The 25,365-nt window shown below is 42.9% G+C and overlaps 1 protein-coding gene across 1 annotated transcript in view; it reads right to left on the bottom strand.

The window, feature by feature from the left end:
* Window positions 1–25,365, bottom strand: part of LOC139106367 (gustatory receptor 68a-like) — a 134,331-nt gene that overhangs the window by 39,572 nt on the left and 69,394 nt on the right. Inside the window, exon 3 of the mRNA XM_070663081.1 lies at window positions 14,513–14,581. Coding sequence (XP_070519182.1) covers window positions 14,513–14,581 — 69 coding nt within the window. The remainder of the gene's footprint in view (window positions 1–14,512; window positions 14,582–25,365) is intronic.

Raw genomic sequence — 25,365 nt, 5'->3', positions numbered from 1 at the left:
ACGTATTGAAATCCTTGTGTAATGTTTAATTTTTGTAAAAAGGTACTAGATTCGTACAAATTTGTTTAAAAACTATTTTGAGAACGCTTTACGTGCGCCTATACTTGGCGCTTTCTTGTACCTTTTTTTTTTAAAAATAATTTTGTGGAGATTTCACTCATTTTCTAGAATCATATTTGCACTAATATTATAATATCAAGAGATACGTCAGTGTTTCGCGTTACGTGTACGTGCAACGAAACCGACTGTGTTTTTACACAAAATCTTTTATTCTGAGCAATTGAGATTATTAAATCTCAACAGCAGTTTAACCGATCGTTTTCTAAATAAATTAATTAAAAAGCTTCTAATTGATTCATCACGACTCGAAATTCTCGAAAAAATTTTTGGCTATTTTCAGCAGAAAAAGCTGCTTTGCAACTGTTCGCTATTTCCGGAGACGCAAGCGTGATCGGAGAGCAAGTTGCTACGTCGTGCTGGTATGCACGTGATTTTAGCGTGCACCGATCTCTTCCGGACTTTTTCGATAAAGTAATTCGCACGGGCTAGACGCCGAAATTCTTACGCTCGCTTGCCGATCGCAGCTCAATAACCGTACGCGACTCGCTTCATACATTACTTCGTTTTTCTTTGTTTTTTCTCACATTCCGTTTGGTATTTGCGTTGTTGCGCCGGAGCGATGCACGGGTCTGTCATCCGGGCCCGTGCTTGGACAATGTTGGAGGTATTGAATAAACGTCTTTTTTTCGTATAAAACTGTTGTTTCGTTTATTTCTTCCGTGTATTATAATTGTTGGTGGTCGAGTTACGGGTCGCTAGCTCGTAGCCTACTGACTTGCACGAGCTTCGGAGCTCGTGCATTTTATATTATTTACTTATGTCTTGTCAGCGTAACTGCAGAAGGAAGTAGCCGAATGCACTACTGCCTTCTGCTAATAAAGCGCGGTGTTATAAATGCTAACGAGACTGCGTCGTAGGCTCAGCAGATTCCAGCAGTTTGGCAATCTAATGAGTCTTTGTAAAAATTGGCGCACGTGGTGTGTCAATCACCTGCGTTTACGCATCGAGTTACAACAGCGTGTTCTCATCGACCACCGGCCTGCTGGCCTCCGCCTCGCCTGCTGTGAGAGTATGCATGAATTCGAACTATGCCGAGTGCATTTAGATAAATTAACTACGCTAATTCGTGGTTTTTTTTGTTCCTTATTACGTGTCTCAGCACGGGACGCGAGCGTGCTTCCGCGGTCGCGAAGATCCTCCAGCTCTCCGCGGGTTCGTATTTTGCGTGCAAGATTGTCTGGCCGGCGGGGCGTAAAAACGATACTTCTCAAGATCTCCATCGGGAGCAGATCTACAAGGATTTGAAGATTTCCAACCGTCTTAATCCGCTGCTAGAAATTGCTACGTGCTGGGGCGCGATGTTCTGTACATCGCGTGTCAGTTTTTTTTTGTACAAGTTGTTCGTCTAGTTTATAATAAAATCGGTTGTAACGGCAAGCCAGAGTGTATATTTTTTTTCTACTCGTGTTGTACTGTATTTCTTTGCGCGGCAGTCATTCCTGGCCGATCCGATTTTTTACACGTGTACCGCGTGTCTCGATCACGCGTCCGCACGTGAACAGCAACTATTACAAAAATGTTGAATTTTATTGACGTATTCTTACAAGTAGACCTACGGAAATGTCACTCTCCGATTTTTCTGAAATTTGGATGTTATAATACTTAAAAAACTAAAGGACACGTATTTTTTCTTATCTGCGGAAAAACACTTTTAAGAGGTAAAACAACTCCTTCAAAATGGAGGGTAAAATTGAAAAGTTGCGATGTCTTTGAGACCAATAAAGCGATTTTAATTTTTGGTATGAAAGTATCTTTTAATAGAAGACAAAAATCGGCCTAAATATGTTGGAAGTGGATTAAAATGTTGCACCACAGCCGGTGCACGGGGTCCGTCCTTCGGGGACCGTCGGAACCAGAGCGAGGTGTATTAATTATATAATATTATATACTTCCTTCACAAATATAAGTTTATTCAAATAGTAACACTGCTTTACACTTTTTTATTATCTTTGAACTTCCTTCTTTCACGATACTGAGCCCACGCGTCACCTCGTCTCCACGAGGTGTTACCTCGTACCAGCACACGATCCGTCTCACGTTACGAGTGAGTGTCAATTATCGATATCTGTCCGCGGGCGGCGTCTCGCAGTTATTTAACTATGACGCTGGACCTTCGGCGTAAGCAGGTTGTATGACCGTAACTTGGTCACTCAGCCGATGCAACCTCAGCGATTTCGGCAATAAGATCTTGCAACCGTTTTCTTTTCTATTGATTCTTATTTATTATTTGTTTTTATTCTCTTTAATTTAAAGTGGATTGCTGGTGTAGCATCATTTAATTTATGTTGCGTGATCTTATGCCGAAATGCTTATTGTTTCGTTGTAACGGGGTTCAGGTTACAACAGAAAATTAAAAGGTGCATTACCCTTAAAGTGACAAATTTCTTGCTATAAAAAATCAGCTTTTATCTAATCAAAGTAAAATCTATGAAAACTTCAAGAGGAGGACAAATTATGGAACATGTATTTTTTTTTATTTTTATATATATAAATATTTTGCGCCAAACAACCACTAAAATGCCGTGTTTGTTTGGCATTGTGCATGATACATATTTTTTTTTTTTATTTATTCCACTTTCAACATACTTAAACCCAACGGTACGCGGGACGCGGGCGCGGAACGGCAGGTGTGGCCCACATTACAATGATAGATATGGTCGCGGTTTTTTTCGGCGCGCGCTTTACAATAAATTTTGACAGTGGTCGCGAATGAGCGGTCGATCGGTGGATCAGGATGCACCTTGATTGGTGTCGTTTAGACAAGTGTACTTGGCCGAGGCGGAGAACACTCCACCCCGAGGATCACGACGGTGCGACAGGATCTTTAGTGCTCCGGTCTATTCGTAACGCAAACTTAGAATCGAGAGTCCTCGGAGGAGACGGAGTGCGCTCCACCCCACGAGCTAGTCGTGCGGAACTTTTTAGATCGAAACGAGAGGATCGTGAGCGCCAGGAGTTTCTGGCCGAGACGAAGATCGCTTCACCCCGTGGTTCGTGCTCTGGAATCGGTTGTTCGCTCGAAAGCGAACGGATCAGGACGGTGCCGCTGAATCCCGACATCGACTTTTTATATGTAAAAAGTGATGACGCAGGGTTGCCGGGGCTCAGCGGGGCTCGTGACGTATCCCGACGTGTGGCGCCGAGGCCCCGGAAAGCGGCGCGTTCGGAAACGACGGGCCTCGACGTAGACGGCGCGGTTCGGCGGTGCTCGGGATATCTCGGCTAAGTCCGCGGATGGACTTAGCCGTGGAACGGCTACGAGCACGCTGCCGTTCTCTTTCGGCTGATAGAAAATATAATGTTTGGGGCGCACCGCGCCCCGGTCCCCGCCGGACGGTGTTGTGTCCGGCGGCCGGCCGATGGTGTGGCCGGAACGGTGCATCGCCGGGTGCACCGTTACATTCTTAGTTAATAAATGGATATCTTGTAGGGAAATGTTCGTAATCAAGTAACGGTTGTTGTTATCAACTCAGAGTTTCAGATAGTTTTTTTAATTTAAAGAGAAGTTATTTTGTTGCGTCAACAGTCAAACAAATTTGAGTTACGCGCTGCCACGGAAGTCACTAGCGGAGTCTAATTGGCCGAGCCCGCTCTCGGAGGCGCTTACGTCTTAGCCTGCAGCGACGAAAAGCGATTGCCTTATATTTTCGAGTGAGAGTCTTGCTTTTTCGGAACCTGTTTACAGTACAGAGTCTTGTGCGATAGTAGAAAAAGAAGCAGAGATACGTTTGTTAGATTATTCTCATGAGTATTCTTCACATTATTACGCTGATTGATCAGAGAACGATCTCTTCAAGTATTCCATACGTAGAAGGGAAATCCCGTACATGCATGTGCGCATCTGAGTGTATTGAACCGAAATAATTACATTCTGATAAAAGGTATGATTCCCTTTCCATATTTCTTGCCACGGAGATCAACTCTTCTAAATCGAATCAGTACAAAGTTTTAATAGAGAGAAAGAGGCTAAGCGCGCGCTCTCTCTCTCTCTCTCTCTCTCTCTCTCTCTCTCTCTCTCTCTCTCTCTCTCTCTCTCTCTCTCTCTCTCTCTCTCTCTCTCTCTCTCTCTCTCTCTCTCTCTCTCTCTCTCTCTCTCTCTCTCTCTCTCTCTCTCTCTCTCTCTCTCTCTCTCTCTCTCTCTCTCTCTCTCTCTCTCTCTCTCTCTCTCTCTCTCCCCTCCCCTCCCCCTCCCCTCCCCCTCCCCCTCCCCTCCCCCTCCCTCCCCCTCCCCTCCCCTCCCCCTCCCTCCCCTCCCCCTCCCCCTCCCCCTCCCCTCCCCTCTCCCTCCCCCTCCCCCTCCCCTCCCTCTCCCCTCTCCCTCTCCCTCTCCCTCTCCCTCTCCCTCTCTCCCTCTCCCTCTCCCTCTCCCTCTCCCTCCCTCTCCCTCTCCCCTCTCCCTCTCCCTCTCCCTCTCCCTCTCCTCTCCCTCTCCCTCTCCCTCTCCCTCTCCCTCTCCCTCTCTCCTCTCCCTCTCCCTCTCCCTCTCCCTCTCCCTCTCCCTCTCCCTCTCCCTCTCCCTCTCCCTCTCCCTCTCCCTCTCCCTCTCCCTCTCCTCTCCCTCTCCCTCTCCCTCTCCTCTCCTCTCCCTCTCCTCTCCCTCTCCCTCTCCCTCTCCCCTCCCTCTCCCTCTCCCTCTCCCTCTCCCTCTCCCTCTCCCTCTCCCTCTCCCTCTCCCTCTCCCTCTCCCTCTCCCTCTCCCTCTCCCTCTCCCTCTCCCTCTCCCTCTCCCTCTCCCTCTCCCTCTCCCTCTCCCTCTCCCTCTCCTCTCTCCCTCTCCCTCTCCCTCTCCCTCTCCCTCTCCCTCTCTCTCTCTCTCTCTCTCTCTCTCTCTCTCTCTCTCTCTCTCTCTCTCTCTCTCTCTCTCTCTCTCGGGGCAACCCGGAGCATTGCCCGTCGGCTCGGAGACATACTCGGCCAGCTTTCGTTGACTTTCCTACCTGGAATCGGGAGGTTATCCGGATCTTTCTTAGGCGCGCTTGGGGGTTTTCCGGCCTCGGACTCGGGAGTTACCCGACGTACCGACCGACGGCGGTGTTCAACCAAAGACATCTCGGTGGACTCTGTGATTTTTGCGATAATTTTAACCGCGATAACGTACGCTCCGTTGCGACCCTTGCGACCGATCTGACTGGCGACAGCGCATCTCACCGACGCCTTCGACGGGTACACCGACGTCGGCCCGTACACTTTTCTGCGACACTTGCGTCCGATCCGATCAACAACAACGCATTTTTACCGACGCCTCCGACTAGCAACTCGAAGACCGTTCGATCTGTACGCTTGCGGCCTCTGCAAACCTATCACCGACATCGACAGCTCATTTTATACTACCGTTTACCGACAACTTCCTGTATACGAGCAATCTTGACCGACACGTTTGTGTCCGATATTAACAATACGCTCGCGACGGTGCCAACCGTGACGACTCGACTTATATCCTATATCCACTCCGAAGCGCCTTGGCGCACATGTAAATAACTTGTTAATGTCACACAGTGGCCTCACCACGAGTATAATGTAAAACGATTTAATAAATTTTACATAAGTGGTTAGCAGAAATCAGTGTCACAGCTTATACTTTGAACCTCGATCCCGACGAGCACAGTCCGGGTCGCGCAAAAGTCTAAGCGTTACAACTCGCTATCGCTTTATCGATTGTCCATTCTCTTGTTTATGTCTTCGCGGCAGGATATTTAATTTTGTCGTCGTCAAAAAATAATATAATGATAAATGCAAATGTTTCACTCTAATAAGAAAAAGGATAGGTTAGTTTTTAAAAACAAAAAAAACTTATCACAATTAAAATGTAGAATATTTTAATTAATATATATTTGTAAAATATAAAATGTATATTACAAAATTTTTATAAAAACGAATAAAGAATAAAACCCACAGATTCTTTTTTACTAGTGGTAATGGAAATGAGTATTGTCGTACCCCAACGCACCAGTATGTTTGACATGTCCTCGTTTGGCACGTTACCATAGTCAGCTCTCACGAACGTCACCATAACGATTTCGTCGCTCGAATTGTTTTGAATGGTTATCCATCCGTGTTTCTTCTCGAACAGCAATTTTGCAATGTCGATATCTTATTGTTTCCAATATACCGTATTCACTGATAACACTCATTGCAGAGCGCACGATATTGTTTATTGCGGCAACTCGCGGAAGTGATTCTTCAACATGTAGCACTTGGAACGGCTTCTGGTGACTACGTGTGCTTAGTCGTAGAGGTTAACGGACATCTAATCTCCTCGTCAACGTAGGCAACGATGCTTTGTTTCCATCGACATCCTTCGCGGATGGCGACAATATATTTCACTTGTACACACTACAGGAATAGCTGCAGCGTGTGGCCAATCCTTTCCATCCTCATAGCCGAGTATATAAGTATCTCCTCGTGCTCTTTTTCACCATTTTTAAAAATAACCCAGAAAAGATCCAGGGTGTCCACGCACACTATGCGCACCTCTAAGGGCGACCGTGCAAGATACCGAGGACTAATGTACTCGATGTTCATGTTTTTTCCTGCAAAAAGAGGAAAAAAAATAATTTTTTTAATATTTTTATAAAATTAAAATTATTTCAAACATTTAAAAAGCACTTACCTTGTTAATTATCTTTATCATGTACAACAATCATCACGGAGATTACTCGAGAGCACTCGTTCGGTTACGATGCACCGATTTGTGCGGTGTAACGATAATCTACGTTATCTCTCGGTTTCGGTGTCGGATTATCGACCCGATCTATGTATCGACCCGCGGAAAATTCGGCGATACCGACGGGCGTGGTGGACCATCGCGCCGGCGCGGTTGACTTTCCGCTCACGAAGGAAGATTCATCAATTTTCTGCCCTCAAGGATCCCTCATCGATTTTCCACCCGTCGGGACTGACGACGACGAGGGATAGCAACCGACGAGCTGCTGCTCACGTGGCTATCACGTGCCGTACCGTGAGTGCCCGGTCCGTGACGGAGAACCAGGAGTTTTCTCGGTCCCGGAAAAGTAATTGTATTTTACGTACAGGTTCCAGCCAGGGGCTGGCCAAGAATCGGGCCGGATTTGTGGAGGTAAGCGGCGAAGAGCCGTAAGCCGCACGTATCTATCACGTAACCGACAGACTGAGCACGGGGTACAGGCACGAGGACCGCAACAACGCAGAATTTGGGGACAGCGACAACGGTCATCGCCGCGCCGTGGGATTATATCGGGTGCATCCTGGTGCGTTCAGCCACCGGGGAAATTTGCCGTTTACGATGTGCCGTGTTCGCCGCGTCGCGGGACGCCATATCGCAAACAGCCACCACGAGAAGATAGCATGCAGCAAGTGTTATACAAGCATTGCGCAGTGGGGAGTCTCGGGGTAAGGGGAGTGTCGCGAGTGGAAATTCGTGTGTGCCACGGCACGTTCCGCGCGCGTGAGCGAAAGATTTTCGGTATTTGCGTTTTTGTATTGTTGTGCCGCGAGACTTATTTACCGTATTACCGTTGCGTTCTTTATATTGCCGTATTACCGTAGATTTAATTGCGTGCATTCTTTTGAACAGGTTGTGTTATTGTATCATTCGCGTTCTTTAGGATAAATTGCGTCGACTAGGACATTGCGAGCCCTTGTATTATTCCGTTTGCGTTTTGTTAGTTTGATCTACGCCTTGACGTATTTCTAAAATTTAGGCGTGGCGTTTATATCCTTAGTCGTAATTTTGTGACCCAACGGGCAGCGACAGGTATTAGACTCGGACTATCGTACTGGGATTTGCTTTGTGCGAAATAGGCACAAGCCGGGTAATTGATTTGAGGATCGCGGGTTTATCCTCTGTTATAATTTTGCGAAATTATATTTTTGTTTTTTTTTCTTTCCGGTTTATAATTTTTTTTGTTAAATTTTGCACAGCGAACATAATATATTCGTGTACTCTTTCGTTCGCTTCTACCCTTTTATCTACGTGACAGTGCGTAGCGGTAAGTGATACCGCGAAAAAATAATTCAATATGGTTCGGCAGAGAATAAAAGAAGCATCAGGGAGAAGAAAATGCTCCGTGAATAAAAATGCGTCTTAAGCTAAACAGTTGAGCGCAAAGAAATCTTAGAAAGAAAGGGGGTGGTTGTGCCGCCATGACAATTGTTTTGCGTACATGTTTTCTTCTCAAAAATGTCATATAGCTGAAAAATATCTCGATATGATTCATGAGAAATAGAGAGAAGTTCTATCATGGGCAAAAGTGTTGCATCAACTCTGGTACGGTGCATTTGTTACAAATAATTTGTTTTATGACAAAGCAGTGAGCGATTTGACAGCGACATGAATAACAACAAGCCTTAACCCTTGTCGTATAATAGCGCGTACGAGAGCGACGATGTTGAGGAGTGGGTCATAAAGTCGATAGATGCAGTGCGTTTAAGCGCGCTCAGCAAAAGTATGAGACATTGCGCGGTATACAGTTACTATTACTACGTCGATAGAAACATTATATCGTGTATTCGTCTTATATGATCAATGTGGTGGACATTGTTCACCAACCTGTCTTTGCAAAAATCACATAGTAGGACCGCATCACTCGATCTGAGGTACATGGTACTCGAACTATAAAGCTCCCACATTCGCAATATATCCGTGCGATGTGTGTTTGGTGTGCGATAGTATAATGTACACAACTGTAAAAGCGATCTACAATTTCGATAACGGCGAGAAGGCAATCGAGGACACGGAGGCTGATCATCTTGATGATTTTTCAAACGGGTCTCGCGCTAACGAAAGCCCACCGCAAAGTTTCATCATCCGCTTTTTACGAGATTGTGAACTATGTGTGCGCGGTACCAATGAACGTTTCACGAGACATGTCACTGTTGCACGGTACTGAAGCTACAATTTACTAGAGTACCTAGTGCTAAAAAAAATTTGCTTGGCACAGAGCGTCGCGGGATCGTTCAGTAGATCTATATACGATACGGATTTTCATAAATTAATTGTTAGTAACAGAACATTTGTGAGGCGCAGATATACATTCTATTCGCGACCGAGATTATTTTGCGGCGTCTTAAAAGTTGACAACACCTACGAGTGGTTGATTTATTACTTCCAATCGTTGAGAAAATACAACGCATAAATATTTTCCGTTGAGCGACACCGGGTTACACGGTGATTTGTTTATCGAACAATTGAACGATTAGTTGACGAAAAAGAGTGAATAGAACTCTTATAAAAAAGATCAAGCGAATGTAGATTGGACTATATAATATGAGGTAAAAATAATGGGTAACGGATAAATGAGCCAAGCAAAAATCATACCAACATTTCGTGTAAAAACCCTCCCCCTGCGTGGGAGGAGGGAAAAGCCAGAACAGATACAAAAATCATAGACTCTTTACCTTGTTAACAATAGTAGTGAGATAGGGAAAAAGGTCGGTGCCACGTGGTGTAACAGCGGCGAGAACAGCTCGCCTCCCCAATCCAGCACAGATCGCAGTTATGCTTCACATAAACAAAGATTCAGAAAACAGTAATTCAGATACCAATATCTCACTATGAGAAGATGCGGCTATAAGGCACAGGTTTTTTTAGCTTCCGTTTTTTGTCGAACTATTAGCTATCAAAAGAAGTACCATATATGATGTACGCTTCACATACGAAGATTCGCCATATTTCCTCTCGTTCACCCACAACGTTTTTTTTTAACGCAACTATGTCGACCTCAGCGCGGTAAGCCTGCGCTAATGGAATCCTCGCCGGGAAGTACAAATATAGATTTCTCTATTTGCTAAACAAAGATGAACATTTTTTATGCAAAGTACGTTATAACTGTGAAACTGCACAAATCGTGTTACCGCGATCTGTTTGCGTGTGAACGTTGTCTCGGCAATCTCAACGCGTTTCTGTACGCTCGGCGAACATGTCGCCATTGTGACATTGTTTGATGTGCGAAGTTTAATCAACGATCGGCAACGTGAGTGATTGTTGAGAAAAAATGGATCGAGACCTTCTACGCGAGTGACGTGAGCACTGGATACGTTTTAACGAAAAAGTTAACGCGCGGCACAGATTTTTTGCATGGGATACTGTTGCGAGCCAGGACAATTGCGTCACGTAGCTGAAACAGTGCGAGAACTTGCGCGATGAGCTGATGAATTAGCTCGAGGAACGTGCCTCTTTATGGAGTACAATATCGTCAGGTGCATGCAATTCATGGCCGAAACTCTGGCGGAACTCTTAAATGCGCGAGATAAAATGTACAAACATCATTAGCTCAACGAGAACTCTCAACTTTTAAAAAGTATTTGGAGCTGTATGTTCGCGTCTCTGAATTTATCTCGCACTCACGCGAGAGAACATTACAGTACGAGCATCGGTACGAGAAACATTTCACGGAAAAATGGATGAAAGTTTTTTAAAAAAAAAAGAATGCAAACTCCTGGTGCGGGTCGACCACGTAGCTATCCTGGGCAAGTGTTTCACGTGGCTCGAACGATGCAACAAGCTGGCGAAACAGCTTGAGAAACATAGTTACGCCAAGCAGGCGCGCCTCTCTGTCGGGTGTCTACAATCCACGTTGGTAAGTATCGCGCGACACCTGGATGCCAGAAATCAATTGCACCGACGTTACATACACCAGGGTGGCGAGTACGCGAGCATCAGTGCTGTCGACGGCGATGATGACTCTAACATGACCGGTGAGATTGCGTTCAAAAGTCTTGTCGCAACGGGCGTGGTAATCAACGTTGACTACATCGAGCCGCTACGATTCCTGGAGGACACGAATTACGTGATGCGCACAAGTTTGCGGGACATTGTGTGCGTAAACCATTGCGTGAAAGTGAACACTGCGTTCAACGCCGAGTTCACACGGCCGGAGAGAAACACGCAAATAAGAACATAACCACAAAGAACTGTTAGATCTTTCAAAAAACGGATGTGCGTAAGTGGTATCGACAACACGTGATCGAACTCACGCTGACCGCTCTCGAGAAGTTTCAGTAACGCAACAGTTGTTGGGCGTTGTCGCGAATTCTGAATTTGACAATCAACGTGAACAGATGTAATCCGATGTGCGCGGAATGTCACGTTACATTGCCGCGAAAGGTAGTCGCAAGAAAAGCTGAGGTATGCGTAAAGTCTATGGATAACGCGTGTTTCACGTAGTCGGTAGTGGTGACTCTTTACTCCGCTAAACAGCACGTGGTTCAGGAATTTTCGAACCCGTATTACGAGACGGTATTGAACGTTAAAGGCGTGAAGTTTCCTGAGATTCTGAAAAACGTTGCGAGACTAGAGTGACTGAACAGGCTCTCCATCAACGTATACGTTTTTGAGAAAAACATGAAAAAATTAACGTTTTTTTGATACGTCTCAGCGACGAGAAAAAGAAGCGGGACAGGCACGTATATCTGCTCTACGTGCAACATGAAGACCATAAAGCGGGACACTTCGCCTCGATCAGGAATTTATAGCGTCTCGTCCACTCGCAATTGAGCGCTAAAAAAAATAAAAACATAAAAAACATTTTTGCAATTGGCAAAAATTGTTTAAATATTTGAATATTGTTTTAAAAAATATATTCTAAAATTGTTAAGATTGTATGGTTATAATTTAATCCAGTCGCACGCAATGTGGCAATTTTTGGTTGGGTTTTTTGTCTCGAGTTCGAGTCGCTGGGCACGCTGTAGATGCGTGATCCCACAGCTAATCTAGCGTGATTGCGCGGCCTGTGCTGGCTTTGTTATCGTTTTGCGAGCGCCGTGTTTGTGTGCCTTGGCGTTCTGTCACTTATTTTAATTTTAACCTCTCGTCTTTTTAGCAACAATTTCTGCTTTTCGATTCTTCTAGATGATTTCTATATGACGTATTTCCGGTTCTGGAACGTGCCTGAACGTTCTAGGCGTTGGGATTAGTATAAAACCGCAAGGTTTCATGCTCCAAATATAGTTTGTTAATGAGTTTCGCAAGACAAGTTTGCCAAGTTTATTCCGCATTATTTCTGTAATATATTTGCAATGTAAGATTCCTGCTAATCCTATCTATCAAATGTAATGCGAGCACACAATGCAAATGTAATGTATACTAAATAAGTCGTGACTGTCATTGTAATTGTCTCGAAGCATCAGCTCCTCTTCTTATTATCTAGAAGCATCAGTTCTTCTCTGACCGTCACGCAGTACGTTTAAATAAAGTTCTAACATTACTATTCTTCTGTCTTGTCATCTAACTTATAACAATTTTGGTCTCACATGCCGCTTGTCGTGAAAATCTGCGTGTAAAAAAAAGGGAAGCGATCCTTTTAACAGCGTAATCGCAAGACTCGTGGCTCATTGTGTTTTGGTTTTTTTGTTCTTCCGCAACCGCGTTGAGTGTGGAATTTATATCTCTGACTTGTGTATATACTGATCGCCGAATAAACTATATTTTTCTCCGAATCTGAGTATCGCTTAGTTTAAATTCTATCAAAAATAATTTTTATTTTTGTTTCAAATGTCTGCATTATTTTGACTCGACCGAGAAGCTCGAGGTACACGTAGAAGATTGCAGAGTCTTGAACAACTACGCCATACGACTGCCGAGCGAGGACGAAAAGTATCTCCAACCACGGTAACAAGGAGCGCGTGCCGATTCTTAATTCGAGTGCTTTCAGTCAGATTTCTGAACACCACCGTCTCGGGTGCTCCTGGACACTTTATTGGCTCGAGTACGTCCGACCGACGACTATACTTCTATGTTCGCAAACTTATGTTACATCGGATTTCTTCGGCACTGTGTTAAATTTAGCATTAAGATACTGATACGCACCTCGGTATAGCCCACCTCGTACACCCGCAATCAACAACGCTTCGTTAATCTTAAGAATATTGCATGTCTTCACTAGGCAACTCACGACAGAAACACACGCACACATACACATTAATTTTTTGTAAATATTTAATTTGTGGATATAAATCCATTTTATGTCAAACTCAAATGTATGTCTCAGCTCTCTCTCATCCTAACGAGCAAATTTCAGGTTTATCCCGCCACGAAAAAACACTACTATTATAAAAAATTGAAAACTCTCATTTAACATAGGTTTTATTACTGTTCAAGAAAACTATTTTATTTTTATATTTGACGTACCATATTTTGCAGTTATTTGAGATTTAATAAATGAGGCAAGCAAGCTCAGATTTAAAGATCGTCGCAAAACGATCGTCTCTAAAACGCTCATGTTGCAGGATGGCTTTTTGTTGCAGCTTTTGAGCGTGCTCTATTTAAGAACTGGCGCCAATCTTTGTTTATGCATTATAAATGTTCTCGAAACTCGGGGCATCCCGTAATTTCACTCCAATAATCATTGGAGACATAGGAAACCAGCCTAGCAACAGTGGCCTGGCATCGTTTCCTCACATCATTGCCAGTTAGTAGAGTCCTGAGTGTACTCGAATCAGCATCTGATCAGAACCTTCGCATCTAAAGCAGACTTTAAAACTTCATTGTCGCGCCGTCGATTGCAAAAATTATCCGTTTCGCGGTAGACATCGTCGTTCAACAACTAGTGTATTTTTCTTTAAAAATAAATTCAGTGATTTTTCAGTGTAATTTCTACTTTTAAGTGATTTATCACTGTTTAAGATTATTTGAATTATTTAACACTCTAGAGTTTCTGTTTCTGCCTGCTTTCTAATTCTATTGACCAGCGAAGGTCATTTTTTATATAACATGCGCCAGCATACGTACGTAATTTTCCTGAAGCCGTGCGTACCTAATCACGTATGGCAACGAGGAAGTACCTTCGGGAAGAACCGATTCTCGAAACTTTTACGCCTTTGTCTCTAAGACAAAGAATAGAACTGCAGCTTCCTGGCCCAGCAACAGACGTCTCTCATTGTCAGTCTGAGACTTGCTAGCATAGTGCTTGCACCTTGAAGTCTAGTACGCGCTTTGCGATTTTACATTTCTATTAACGGCTTGCAGCAGTTCTTTTTCTATTTGTATTTCAACTTGTGCAAAGTATATAAATTAAATCATCATCATCAAGACAGTGCAACTTCTTGTTTTTCAATCTACAGTTTATCCTGACTTCTACCAATTCTAATACTTCGCGTTACATCGCAAACAACTTTAAATAATGGAGCCTTTGTTTGTTTAAACAACCACCATTACTATAGTAGTTGCGTTTGTGGCTCGCCGCGCAAACACAATACAAAACAGCAATTTACATTTTAAATCAATTAATTACTACTTATTTGTTAGTGTATGTTATGAAATAAAATGTAATTTGCGAATTACATTATTGCCAATAACATATAAATAGTCGTAAGATTTTTGCGGCAATTGGTTTTATCAAAACTTTTAATAAAATTTTTCATGACATCTGTTTGGAAATCTTTATTTTAAATTTTGATAAATATATAGTACGTTTACCTCTTCTCTCATATCATCATCAATAATCGATCCTTCAAATGATTGTATAATTTCACCAGTTTTATATGCCTGAAAAAAATATAAATATGTTTAATGTAAATTTGATATATTGTTACGAAAATACCAAAGAAAAATGAATATAATGTTGTAAAATATAAATTTACTAGTAGGGGAGACCGGGTATGGTTGTCACATTTTTTTTTATTGTCGTATTACTCGTGATTTACGCAACGTAATCTGATCAAATCTATCAAGTTTTATAGGGTATATGTTTGCTATGAAATTTACAAAACGTCACGCGAATAATAATAACGGGTAAGAATATAATTAATTTAATTAAAATATTTTTTTGAACATTTTACCCCGCATCTGGGTTGGTTGTCACAGTGCTTGGGGCTAGTTGTCACATACAGATATAACTGATTTATAAAAGTAAAAACCCGTTATAATTAAAGAAAATGACATTTTTATTTATTATTTTACTATTGTTATTGTTTTTTTTTGTTATTTGTTAATTTATATTGTTATTTGTTTATTTATTGTTATAATAATTTTTGTTTAATATTTTTATAATTTATATTATTATTATTTTACAATAAAATTAAACATTTGTAACACGGTAATTTCGGAGCCGGAAAGCTCGTCGAAATCCGGGGTACGAGTGAAAGGAACCGAGACGTGGTCAACGTAAAAATAAGTGATTTATTATGTTTGATTGAGAACAAAAGAAATAACGTAAAGAAACAGATAATACAATAGCATAAAAGGAACTAAAAGTAAATGAAACAACATCCGCCGGGAGCTGGATTGACGCGGGAAACAGTCCAGGCCGCTTAGGCCGTATTACATGTATCAATTCCGCGGTCACGGGATGGCCGTCCGGGCCGTATCGGTCGTACAGTCTCCGCGGTCGCGAGTCGGCGGCGCAGGTTACAAGGTGGGCCGTTCAGGCCGTATCGGTCGTACAGTCTCCGCGGTCGCGAGTCGGCGGCGCAGGTTACAAGGTGGGCCGTTCAGGCCGTATCGGTCGGACAGTCTCCGCGGTCGCGAGTCGGCGGCGCAGATTACAAGGTGGGCCGTTCAGGCCGTATCGGTCGGACAGTCTCCGCGGTCGCGAGTCGGCGGCGCAGGCTACAGAGTGGGCCTTCTAGGCCGTACCGTTCGTACAGTTTCCGCGGTCGCGAGTCGGCGGCGCAGGTTACAAGGTAGGCCGTTCAGGCCGTATCGGTCGGACAGGCTCCGCGGTCGCGAGTCGGCGGCGCAGCAGCGTAATTTGCCTACGAGGCTGAATGCTAGGGCAGGGTCGGCGAGAGAGAGAGAGATCCGGGAGCGCCCGGACGAAGGAAGGCTCGGGAGCGCCCGAGTCTGGGAGGTATTGTTGTCGAGGAAGGCCGAGAGCGCCCGAGTCTCGGAGGTAACGGTGTCGAGGACGGCCGGGAGCGCCCGGTCGGAGGAAGGCTCGGGAGCGCCCGAGTCTCGGAGGTAACGGTGTCGAGGACGGCCGGGAGCGCCCGGTCGAAGGAAGGCTCGGGAGCGCCCGAGTCTCGGAGGTATTGTTGTCGAGGAAGGCCGAGAGCGCCCGACTCTCGGAGGTAACGGTGTCGAGGACGGCCGGGAGCGCCCGGTCGGAGGAAGGCTCGGGAGCGCCCGAGTCTTGGAGGTAACGGTGTCGGAGGCCGGGAGAGCCCGGTCAAGGAAGGCTCGGGAGCGCCCGAGTCTTGCGGAGCAAAGTCGGTTTCGAAAGCCGGGTGAGCCCGGTCGAGGAAAACTTGGGAGCGCCCAAGTCCTGGAGGATCGGTTGCTGGGGTGCTCCCCAGCGCGGAAAAGGTGCCTCGTCTGCGCTCGAGACAGTTTATATACCCGTGGGCCCGAGAGTGGGGTGGCTCCCACCCCCGAGCGGTCGGTGGCGGTGCGCGGTGTGGGCGGTTGGGCGGCCCATGTTACGCGTTACGGAGATCCGCGCTACGCGCCGCGGGCGGTTGGCCGGCCCGCGTAACTTAAACTTCCCGGTCGGGACCGCGCGGCATTTCGGGCGAACGATGGTGGTCGCGGCGCGGGGTCGGAGCGTGCCATGTCGTGGCCTTCAGCCACACATTAAACTGTAAAATTTAATATTAACAAAAAACAGTTTTAATTAGAATAATTTAACAAACAATTAGGACAAATATAAGTTGGTGATTCTGAAGTACATTTTTCATGTGCCCACATTTTACAATCTTGACACTGAACCCAAATTTCTTTCGGTTTGCTTGCTGAATATGCAGATAAACAGACAAGGCAATAGGTCTCTTCGTTATTTTCTTTGTCTTTTTTAGAAATTTTTTTCTTTTTTTCCCTTTATCAATTTTCTTAACTTTCTTTCGCTTTTCTTGTTTTTGTTTCTTGTTTCTTGTTCTTTCTTCAAAATTATTTTTCTTTCTTCAATATAATTCGTTTCTGTTAATATTACAGATATGCATTACCTCTTGTTTACTTTCACTTGCTTTCGTTGTGAAGCCTTTGGCATTGATCATATAATTTTGGGAGATAAAATAAAACGACTTGAACCAGGTTGATGATTTTCAATTTGCGTTTGTGCTTCTGAATTTTGAGATGACTCTGTTATTTCAACGGAGATTAAAGGGGCCTCTTCTATGGCAGAAGAAGAGTTTGTCGTTATTTCAGGGTTATATTCTTCTTTTGCTATATTTTCTGGCCTGTCGGTTATTGAGGCTCCTAAAAAATCGTGATCTTGAAAAACGTTGCGGTCGAAAAGACAAATGCCACAAGATTTAAATCCTGCCATGATGTTGATAGAAGTGGCAGCCAAAGGAAAAGCTTTGGCAATTATACCCGGAATATCATAAATTTTCATGGTTGAGCCGGGATGATTCAGCATCCATTGATCACATTCTGTATTTATATATTTTTTAATAGATCAAAAACAGATCTATCTAATGGCTGCAAGCGATGGGTGCAATGTGGTGGAAATGAGAGCATAATTATGCCATTTTTTCTTGTAAATTTTAATTCTTCTATAGAAAGATGAAATCCATGATTGTCCAGAATCAGAAGGCATGGTTTTTTTTTGGTAGATTTAATATGATTTTGGAAATGTTTCAAAAACTGAATAAACAACTCTTCAGTCATCCATCCTGAGGGATTACATCCACCTTGGCAACCAATTGGCCCATCTCTAATAAAAAAATCTTTAAAGTGAACGCATGGAAATATAAAATAAGGTAGAATCGTATTGCCCGTTCCAGACACTGCAACAGCCAATGTTACAAGCGAGCCTCTTTCCGCTGATGTAACCGCTCTTACTTGTTTAAATCCACGTCGAGCAATGATTTTATTTGGTTTTTGTACGGTGATTACTCCCGTTTCATCTATATTCCAAATGTTATTCGGCGCAATAGAATATTGTTTTAAAACTTTTTGCAAGTTATCAAAAAACTGATTTTTTGACGTCAGCAGGTTGCATGACCGTAACTCGATTACTCGGTTAGTGCAACCTCAGCAATTTCGGCAATAATGTCTCGCAACTGTGTTTTCTTCTATTCATTGATATATTTATATTTTCTTACTTTTATCATTCTAAGTGAGTTGCTGATGCAGCCTCACCTGATGCCTGTTGCGAGATCTTCTGCCAATTTTGTTTATTATTTGATTATTGTAATTGGGGCTCGAATTACAACACCCCTCTCTTCTAGGCAAAAAAAAAGGTTGAGTGTGTTGTTACACCTCAATCTTTTCTTTCTTACATTATTATAATTTTTACAGTTCTATTACAGTTGATCCTGGTATTTTTACTAACGGTATCGCTTTCTTTTGCTTTTTCTTAAGTTTAATTTTACTATTTTGCGTTGTTTTTGTGGTACGTTTATTTTTTCTTTCATATAATTTTACAATTGCTAACACGTTTAATGTTACTATTATTGTTATACATAGCAAGACGCTTGTCCCTGTTGTGTACATTATTGTTTTATTGATAAATGGTGTATTACTTTTTAGTTGTTTGTTCATGTCATTCAGGTCTACGCTTAGTTTTTCAAGTTCGTCTAGATTTTTTATTATTTTGTCGCTCTTAATTTCCATTAGTTTATTTAATATCGCGTTTGTTCTATCGATTAATTTTCTTTCTGTCTCGTCTGTTAAGTTGTATGACGGTATGTATTGTTCTATTTCGTTACCGTTCATTATGTTCTTTGGTTTGATTGTTATGTCTGCTGTTGTTACTTTGCATGCTTTTTGTAATGTCAATTTTTTTTTTTTAGTTTTTAGTTTTTTTGCTTGGTTTGTGTCTACATTGAATTTTTATTATTTGTTCTTTCGTTGTTGAGTATAACCACGCTTGCAGTTCGTTTAATGTTTTCCAGAACATTGCTCGTAATGCTACGCCTCAAATTTCACACATGTCTGGTCGTTTTGCCAGCTCTGTAACTGCTCGCATATGCATGGTGCGGTTATCGTAATGTAATATATTGGATGATTTTGCTCGTTTACATAACTTTTATTATTACTTATACATTATTTTACATTATATTTATTTAACAGTACATAATTGTTATTTTCTTTATCTATCGCTACATATTTACATTTTGTTTTTATTATCTTAAATGTATTACGTGTTTTAGTTAATATTTCGCGTAGTTTACTACCGGGAATTTAACAATTGTGATTATCGCGTGCTCGTTGCTTTACGCTTATTGCCACATGTTTTTTTATTACGTTCCAATTTTGTTCTTTAAGATCGCAAATAAAAATAAAACATTAAAAATGAAACGTTTATAATTAATTGGCAGAAATCTTTTCTCACAAGCTTTATCTTGATAAAACTATAACTTAAAGTTTTTATTTAAAGATATTGTAGAAATTTTCGCTGCTGACGCAAAAAAACTATGCATCCAAAAATTCAGATTTTGATGAAACTTTATACTTATACATGTAGGGATAAATATTAGATAAGATTAAAAAAAATATATATGTATACAAGGTGTTTTTGATCAATGAACTTTATCGTAAACGGTAGATAGAACTATCGAAACAAGACAAAAAGTTCTTTACCATTTTGAAAAATTCTCAATAGTTTTTGAAAAAAAATTAAAATATATCAAATGTATAAGCGTAAAAGCGACAAGGAAACTGCGCATGAGTGAGCGCGACAGACAACAGCGCCATTCCTAGTCATTCACCTGTCGCGCTTATTCACGCGTAGCTTCCTTGTCGCTCTTACGCCTATACATTTTATATATTTTAATTTTTTTCTCAAAAACTATTGAGAATTTTTAAAAATGGTAAAGGACTTTTCGTCTTGTTTTGATTATTTTTATTTACCTTTTTCTGTAAAGTCCATTGATCTGAAACACCCTGTATACAAGAGTGTCCGCAATCAATTAAAAAAGTTTTTAATGGTAGATAGGGCATCCAAAGATAAATAGAAAAATCCTATTAAGTAAAATATTAAGTTAAAGACGGATACTGGCTTTACATATTGTATACTGGGTATCTTTAACATACCTATGGAGCCGGTAAAAAAAGGTTGTTAGAGTTTTCAATAACACTTCACAAAATTTGCAAAATAATAAAATAGTTTATTTATTAAAAAAGAACGTACAAAAATAATAAGGATAAAAATGATATAAAGAAATAATAAACACTTGCTGGCTTTGCTGCACGCGAACAAGCCTGGCAAAGTGTACGGAGCATGCAAAATACTAAGTATTGCTATGTCGTAGCAGACAACTATTCTTTTTAAAACTATACGGTCTTTCTGCATCGCGATACAGATTGCAACTAACAAATCGCCACGGAGGCTTGCAATGCCTGGCTGCCCTACTTTTGTTCTTAAGGACGTGCGCATAATATTACGGGATGGCCCGGGTTCTCTGAAAAATGACACTTATCAGGCGGTCTACGTGACCGGATATAGTTATAAATTTCTCGGTGCCAGCAAACAATAAAACTAAGACACGGCGCCAGCAAGTAATAAAATAAAGAAGCAAAAAAAGGAGAAAGTTTTTAAACGCACAAAGTTTTCAAAGGCACAAGTATTATTTTGCATTTTAGCATATTCTTATTTTCTAACAAGGTATATACAGGGTGTCCCAAACAATGTGTCACTCCCAAAAACTATGGGTAGAAAATTGAAATCTAAGACGAAAAGTCAAATGCAATTTTTAAAAATTCTCAATAGTTTTCGAGAAAAAAATTAAAATATGTAAAATGTATAGACGTAAGAGTGACAAGGAAGCTGCTCGTGAATGAGCGCGACAAACGACGGTGCCATTTTTAGTCATTCGCCTGTCGCGCTCACTCACGCGCAGCTTCCTTGTCACTCTTACGTCTATACATTTTATATATTTTAATTTTTTTCTCGAAAACTATTGAGAATTTTTAAAAATTACATTTGACTTTTCGTCTTAGATTTCAATTTTCTACCCATAGTTTTTGGGAGTGACACATTGTTTGGGACACCCTGTATAACTCGTCAACACAAGACGAAAAGTTCAGTATCATTTTGCGAAATTCTCAAAGGTAATGAGAAAAAAATTGAAATGTAATATTCGTGCGAGCTACGAGGAAAGACGCGTTAGAGCAAGCGCGCAACAATCTGCGGCAAATATCTTAAAGCGAATGGGCGGAGTCTGCGCGCGACGAGCGAGACGATTCGATAAACGCTCAAGCAAGACAAAGCGGCTACACGCAAGCGAAGTAAAGCGATTACGCGCGAGCAAGGCGAACAAAATAAAGAAACCACGCGCGAGTAAAATTAACTTCCCCGAGTTTAATTAAAAAAAATTTTTTATAAGAAAGGCTATCGTTTTCACACCATTTTGTAAAAAGGTAAATAAAGTGGTGTTCTCTGAAGGCCTAATCCACCGTAAAAAATTTAACGTAGCACATTGAAGTGCCGTCTTTGTGCTTGTAAGCAAAGTCCAGCGTTTTAAACAATTTGCTGCTCTCTGGCGTGATTGTGCTGAAAGGGACTACGATCACGTCGCAGACTTCTTCCTGCGTACGATTACGCATATCTTCGATTTGTGCTTTGACATGGCCCCACACAAAATAATCAAGCACATTTAGATCGGGCGAACGTGCTGGCCACGCAATTAAGCCACCTCGCCCCATCCATCTGTCTAGGGAACGAGTATCTAATACTCCCCGCGCTCGAAGCGAGAAATACGGCGGTGCACCGTCCTTCTGATAGATTAAATTTAGTCGTGTTTTGTAGCGGCATGTTTTCTAAAGGGATGAGCAAACGCTTTTTATTAGTAAAATCTATCAGATCCTAGTTCGACCGAATGAGTGACCACTCAATTGGCTGCACACATGAGTGTAAAAGCACATCTGGTCTTAGTTCAACCAAATGAGTGTCTGCTCTTTTTTTCTAAATAAGCGAGTTGAATAATTTCTTTTTACAATTAACATGAGATTAACAATTTGACAGTTTATTGTCTGTGTCATAGACTATTCAAAGGCTGAGTCCTCGTACGACGCTTACATTAAATATTATTAGTATTATATTTTATTTCTTGATTGTTTTTTCAGCAAATTATAACGATAGTAAGATTAAGATAATTCAACTAGTATGTAAGTCTAATGTCGAATCATCACATAATCGCAGTTAATGTCATCAAAATTAAGGAGGTATACCCACTGTGGGAGCCACTTGACCTTGCCGTTGGTAAATGGATTTAGCCGGGAAGACGGAGGGGATCGCGCCCGTCATAAACTAGTTTGGTGACGGACGGGATCTCGTCGCCTGCCTCACGGCGAGTAAATGAGCCAACGGGGCGTACTCTGCTGTATCGGCTTAGTCCGCCTCGAGTATAAATGAAAAGAACTTAATAAACGGACTCTCCTGTGTGTATGGGACTCTTCGCGAGGAGAGTAACAATGAATGTAAAGACGTGGGGCGGTTGTTCTACCGGGAACCAAGGAGTGGTTCACCCAAGCCAAGGTGTTTGGACCGTGCCGAGGGCTGCATGACGCAGGGAGAGCTGCGTCTTGAACGGTCAGTCCTGGATACCGAGCGAAATCTAGAAGTATATAACCAAGCCCCGGGCAACGCGGCTCTGTCCGGGTGATACTGCGCTTCAGCAATACTCGTAGGAACAAAATGGAACCAGTCATCGAAAAACTAAACATAAACAACACCCTCCAGGGCGCGGCTCCTAAATACAGCAAACAACCGAAAGCAAACTTTGAGGTTGGGGCGGGACCCTCGGGGGACCAACTCAAAACTAGAATTAAGCTGAGCGGGGCCGCAAGATACTGCCTTAAAAAGCAGCAGCAGGGGGAAAAGAAAGGACAGCAAATGCCTCCCCCGGTTCAACTGCAGCTGTTCAGGGGAAGGGGGTGGTGGAGCCCGGCCTGAGACGGGTAAACGGATCAGGTCGGACCACACCACTCTGTTGTATTGACTGCCGAGATAAGAGACCAAAGGTCGACGACCAAGAATCGTATGTCCAAGCGGCCAAGGGCATTGCCAGGCTAGTCTTCGTATTAGAGGGCTATCCTGACAAGAAATTAGGAGCCGAAGAGATCGCCCGGATCATGAGAGTGATCCGGGAGAACATCCTCCAACTCCCAGAAGGAACAAGAGCTTCGACCTCCTCCGAGTCGTAGAAAAGAGAAAGAGCTCTCGTTTTTGCTTGCACCGACGGGAAAACCGAGTACTGGCTGAAAAGCCAGGGGAGGATAAAACAAACTCCTATTTTGCTTGCCTGGTGAGCGGGACATCGCTAGAGGTACTGAGAACCTTTAAATTCAGACCTTTTTGCGAGACGGGTCGGGCGGCTGTAAGGCTGCTTGACAAGGACCGCAAGGAGGGTCCTGATGAGAGGGAAAGACGGTTGGGAGGCTGGGCCAGCATAAAAATGGCTAGGCTCGGCTTTCCAATAACCCAAATTAACTTGCATCATAGCAAAAGCGCCTCGGTGATCTTAGCCAGGAGCATGGTTATGATGCAAACAGGAATAGCATTAATACAAGAGTCTTGACTCATAAATAATGCTGTAAAAGGCTTAGGAGAATGTGGCAAATTATACTATGCCCGCTCAAGTACCAAGCTTAGAACATGTATTTTGGTCAAAGGACTTAATGCAGTGTTAGTTCCACAGGTCGGCCACGGGGACCAGACGGTGATTCGGATCGGACTTTGCAACATCGACGGGAGGACCAGAGAAATGTACATTGGGTCAATCTATATGCCCTACAACTCTCTGGAGCCACCGCCGCAGGAGAGCGTAAGTAAACTGGTCGAAATGGCCAGGATCGAAAGATGCGAACTACTCTTGGGTTGTGACGCAAACTCCCATCATCTAAGTTGGGGCAGTACAAACATCAACCCGAGGGAAGAAAGCTTACACGAATTCATTGTCAATTCGAAGTTGATTATTCTCAACCGAGGCAATAATTTCATCTTCATAAACTCAAGAAGACATAAAGTTATTGACATAACGCTCTGCACGGGGGGTGTGGCGGGCTTCGTGACAAACTGGGGTTTTGAGTAAACCTTCAGGATCGGACCACCGAAGCATACGCTACACCCTGCAAGCAAAAACGGAAACAACATGGGAAAGAAACCCAAGACAGACTAGGTGGGAAGATTACAGAGCGGATTTAACTGTGCAAGTAATCAGAATCCCAACCAGATTCCACATAAAAAATAATTTGGATAAAACAGCACAGAGCCTTGGGAAAGTAATAACCAAGGCTTATGAGAACAACTGCTCGGAGAGACTAAAAAGCGGTAAGATCAGGGTCCCATGGTGGAACCAGAGGCTGGGAAAGCTCAGGTCGACCGCGATACGTCTCTTCAACAAGGCAAAAAGTACTGGACGAGCTGCCCACTGGTAGAACTTTAGACAAGTTCAAAAGAAATACAGAAGAGTCATTATCAAAGCCAAGCGCAAAAGCTGAAGGGACTATTGCGAAAGTACCAAAGAAACAGCAGAAGCCTTGAAACTGAGCAAAATCTTCAGCGTGAATAATAAATCGCATTTGGGCTGTATAAAACTACCGAATGGCAAATATAAGAACAATTTGCAAAGCACACTAAAACACTTGATGTAAGTTTATTTTCCGGGTTTCCAGCTGCGACAGAATAAAGCAGGCTGCACAAAAAAAGCCCAGGGAAACCTACAAGCCCAGGGAATGGCAGCCAAAACCGTGTATCCCAAAAGAGTAGAATGGGCGGTAAACTCATACGGCCTTTACAAAGCAACGGGACCAGACGGTGTATTCTTGGCTCCATTGCAAAAGGGACTGGGAGTGCTGATGGGACCACTAACAAAAATACTTAGAGCTAGCATAGCTCTGAGACATGTTTCAAAAGCATGGGGGAACTAGAGTAGTTTTCATATCCAAGCCAGAAAGAAACAAGCACATTATTGCCAAAGACTACAGACCCATCAGCCTGACCTTTGTGCTAAAAACACTGGAGAGGCTGGTTGATGGATATCTAAAAAGAGGACTACTGATCCAACACCCACTGGTTTCCTGTTAATTTGCCGACAGGGAGAGCAGGTCGACAGAAATGGCACTGCATCGACTAGTGGGGCGGATAGAGAGACAGCTGGAGGACAAGGGCTACGCATTGGGGGTCTTCTTGGATATCGAAGGAGCTTTCAATAGAATCTCATATAAGGTGATACAAGAAGCACTGACCAAACATGAAATATCAGAGGCACTAATTGACTAGACCCAAAGTATGCTTGTAAACAGAAAACTGAACTTAGAGCATGGGGGAGTCTCACAAGGGGAGGCCGCGCTCAACGGAACACCGATTTTCTTCAAACTTGCAGGGTTTGAAGATTGGTGTTCCTAGAGATACTTGGTAAAGCCATTCGACGCACTACTCAAAAATA

Source organism: Cardiocondyla obscurior, linkage group LG11 (genome assembly GCF_019399895.1).
Source record: "Cardiocondyla obscurior isolate alpha-2009 linkage group LG11, Cobs3.1, whole genome shotgun sequence".
NCBI lineage: Eukaryota > Metazoa > Arthropoda > Insecta > Hymenoptera > Formicidae > Cardiocondyla > Cardiocondyla obscurior.
The sequence above is the reverse complement of the archived record's forward strand: the minus strand, read 5'-3'. Positions and strand labels throughout refer to the sequence as shown.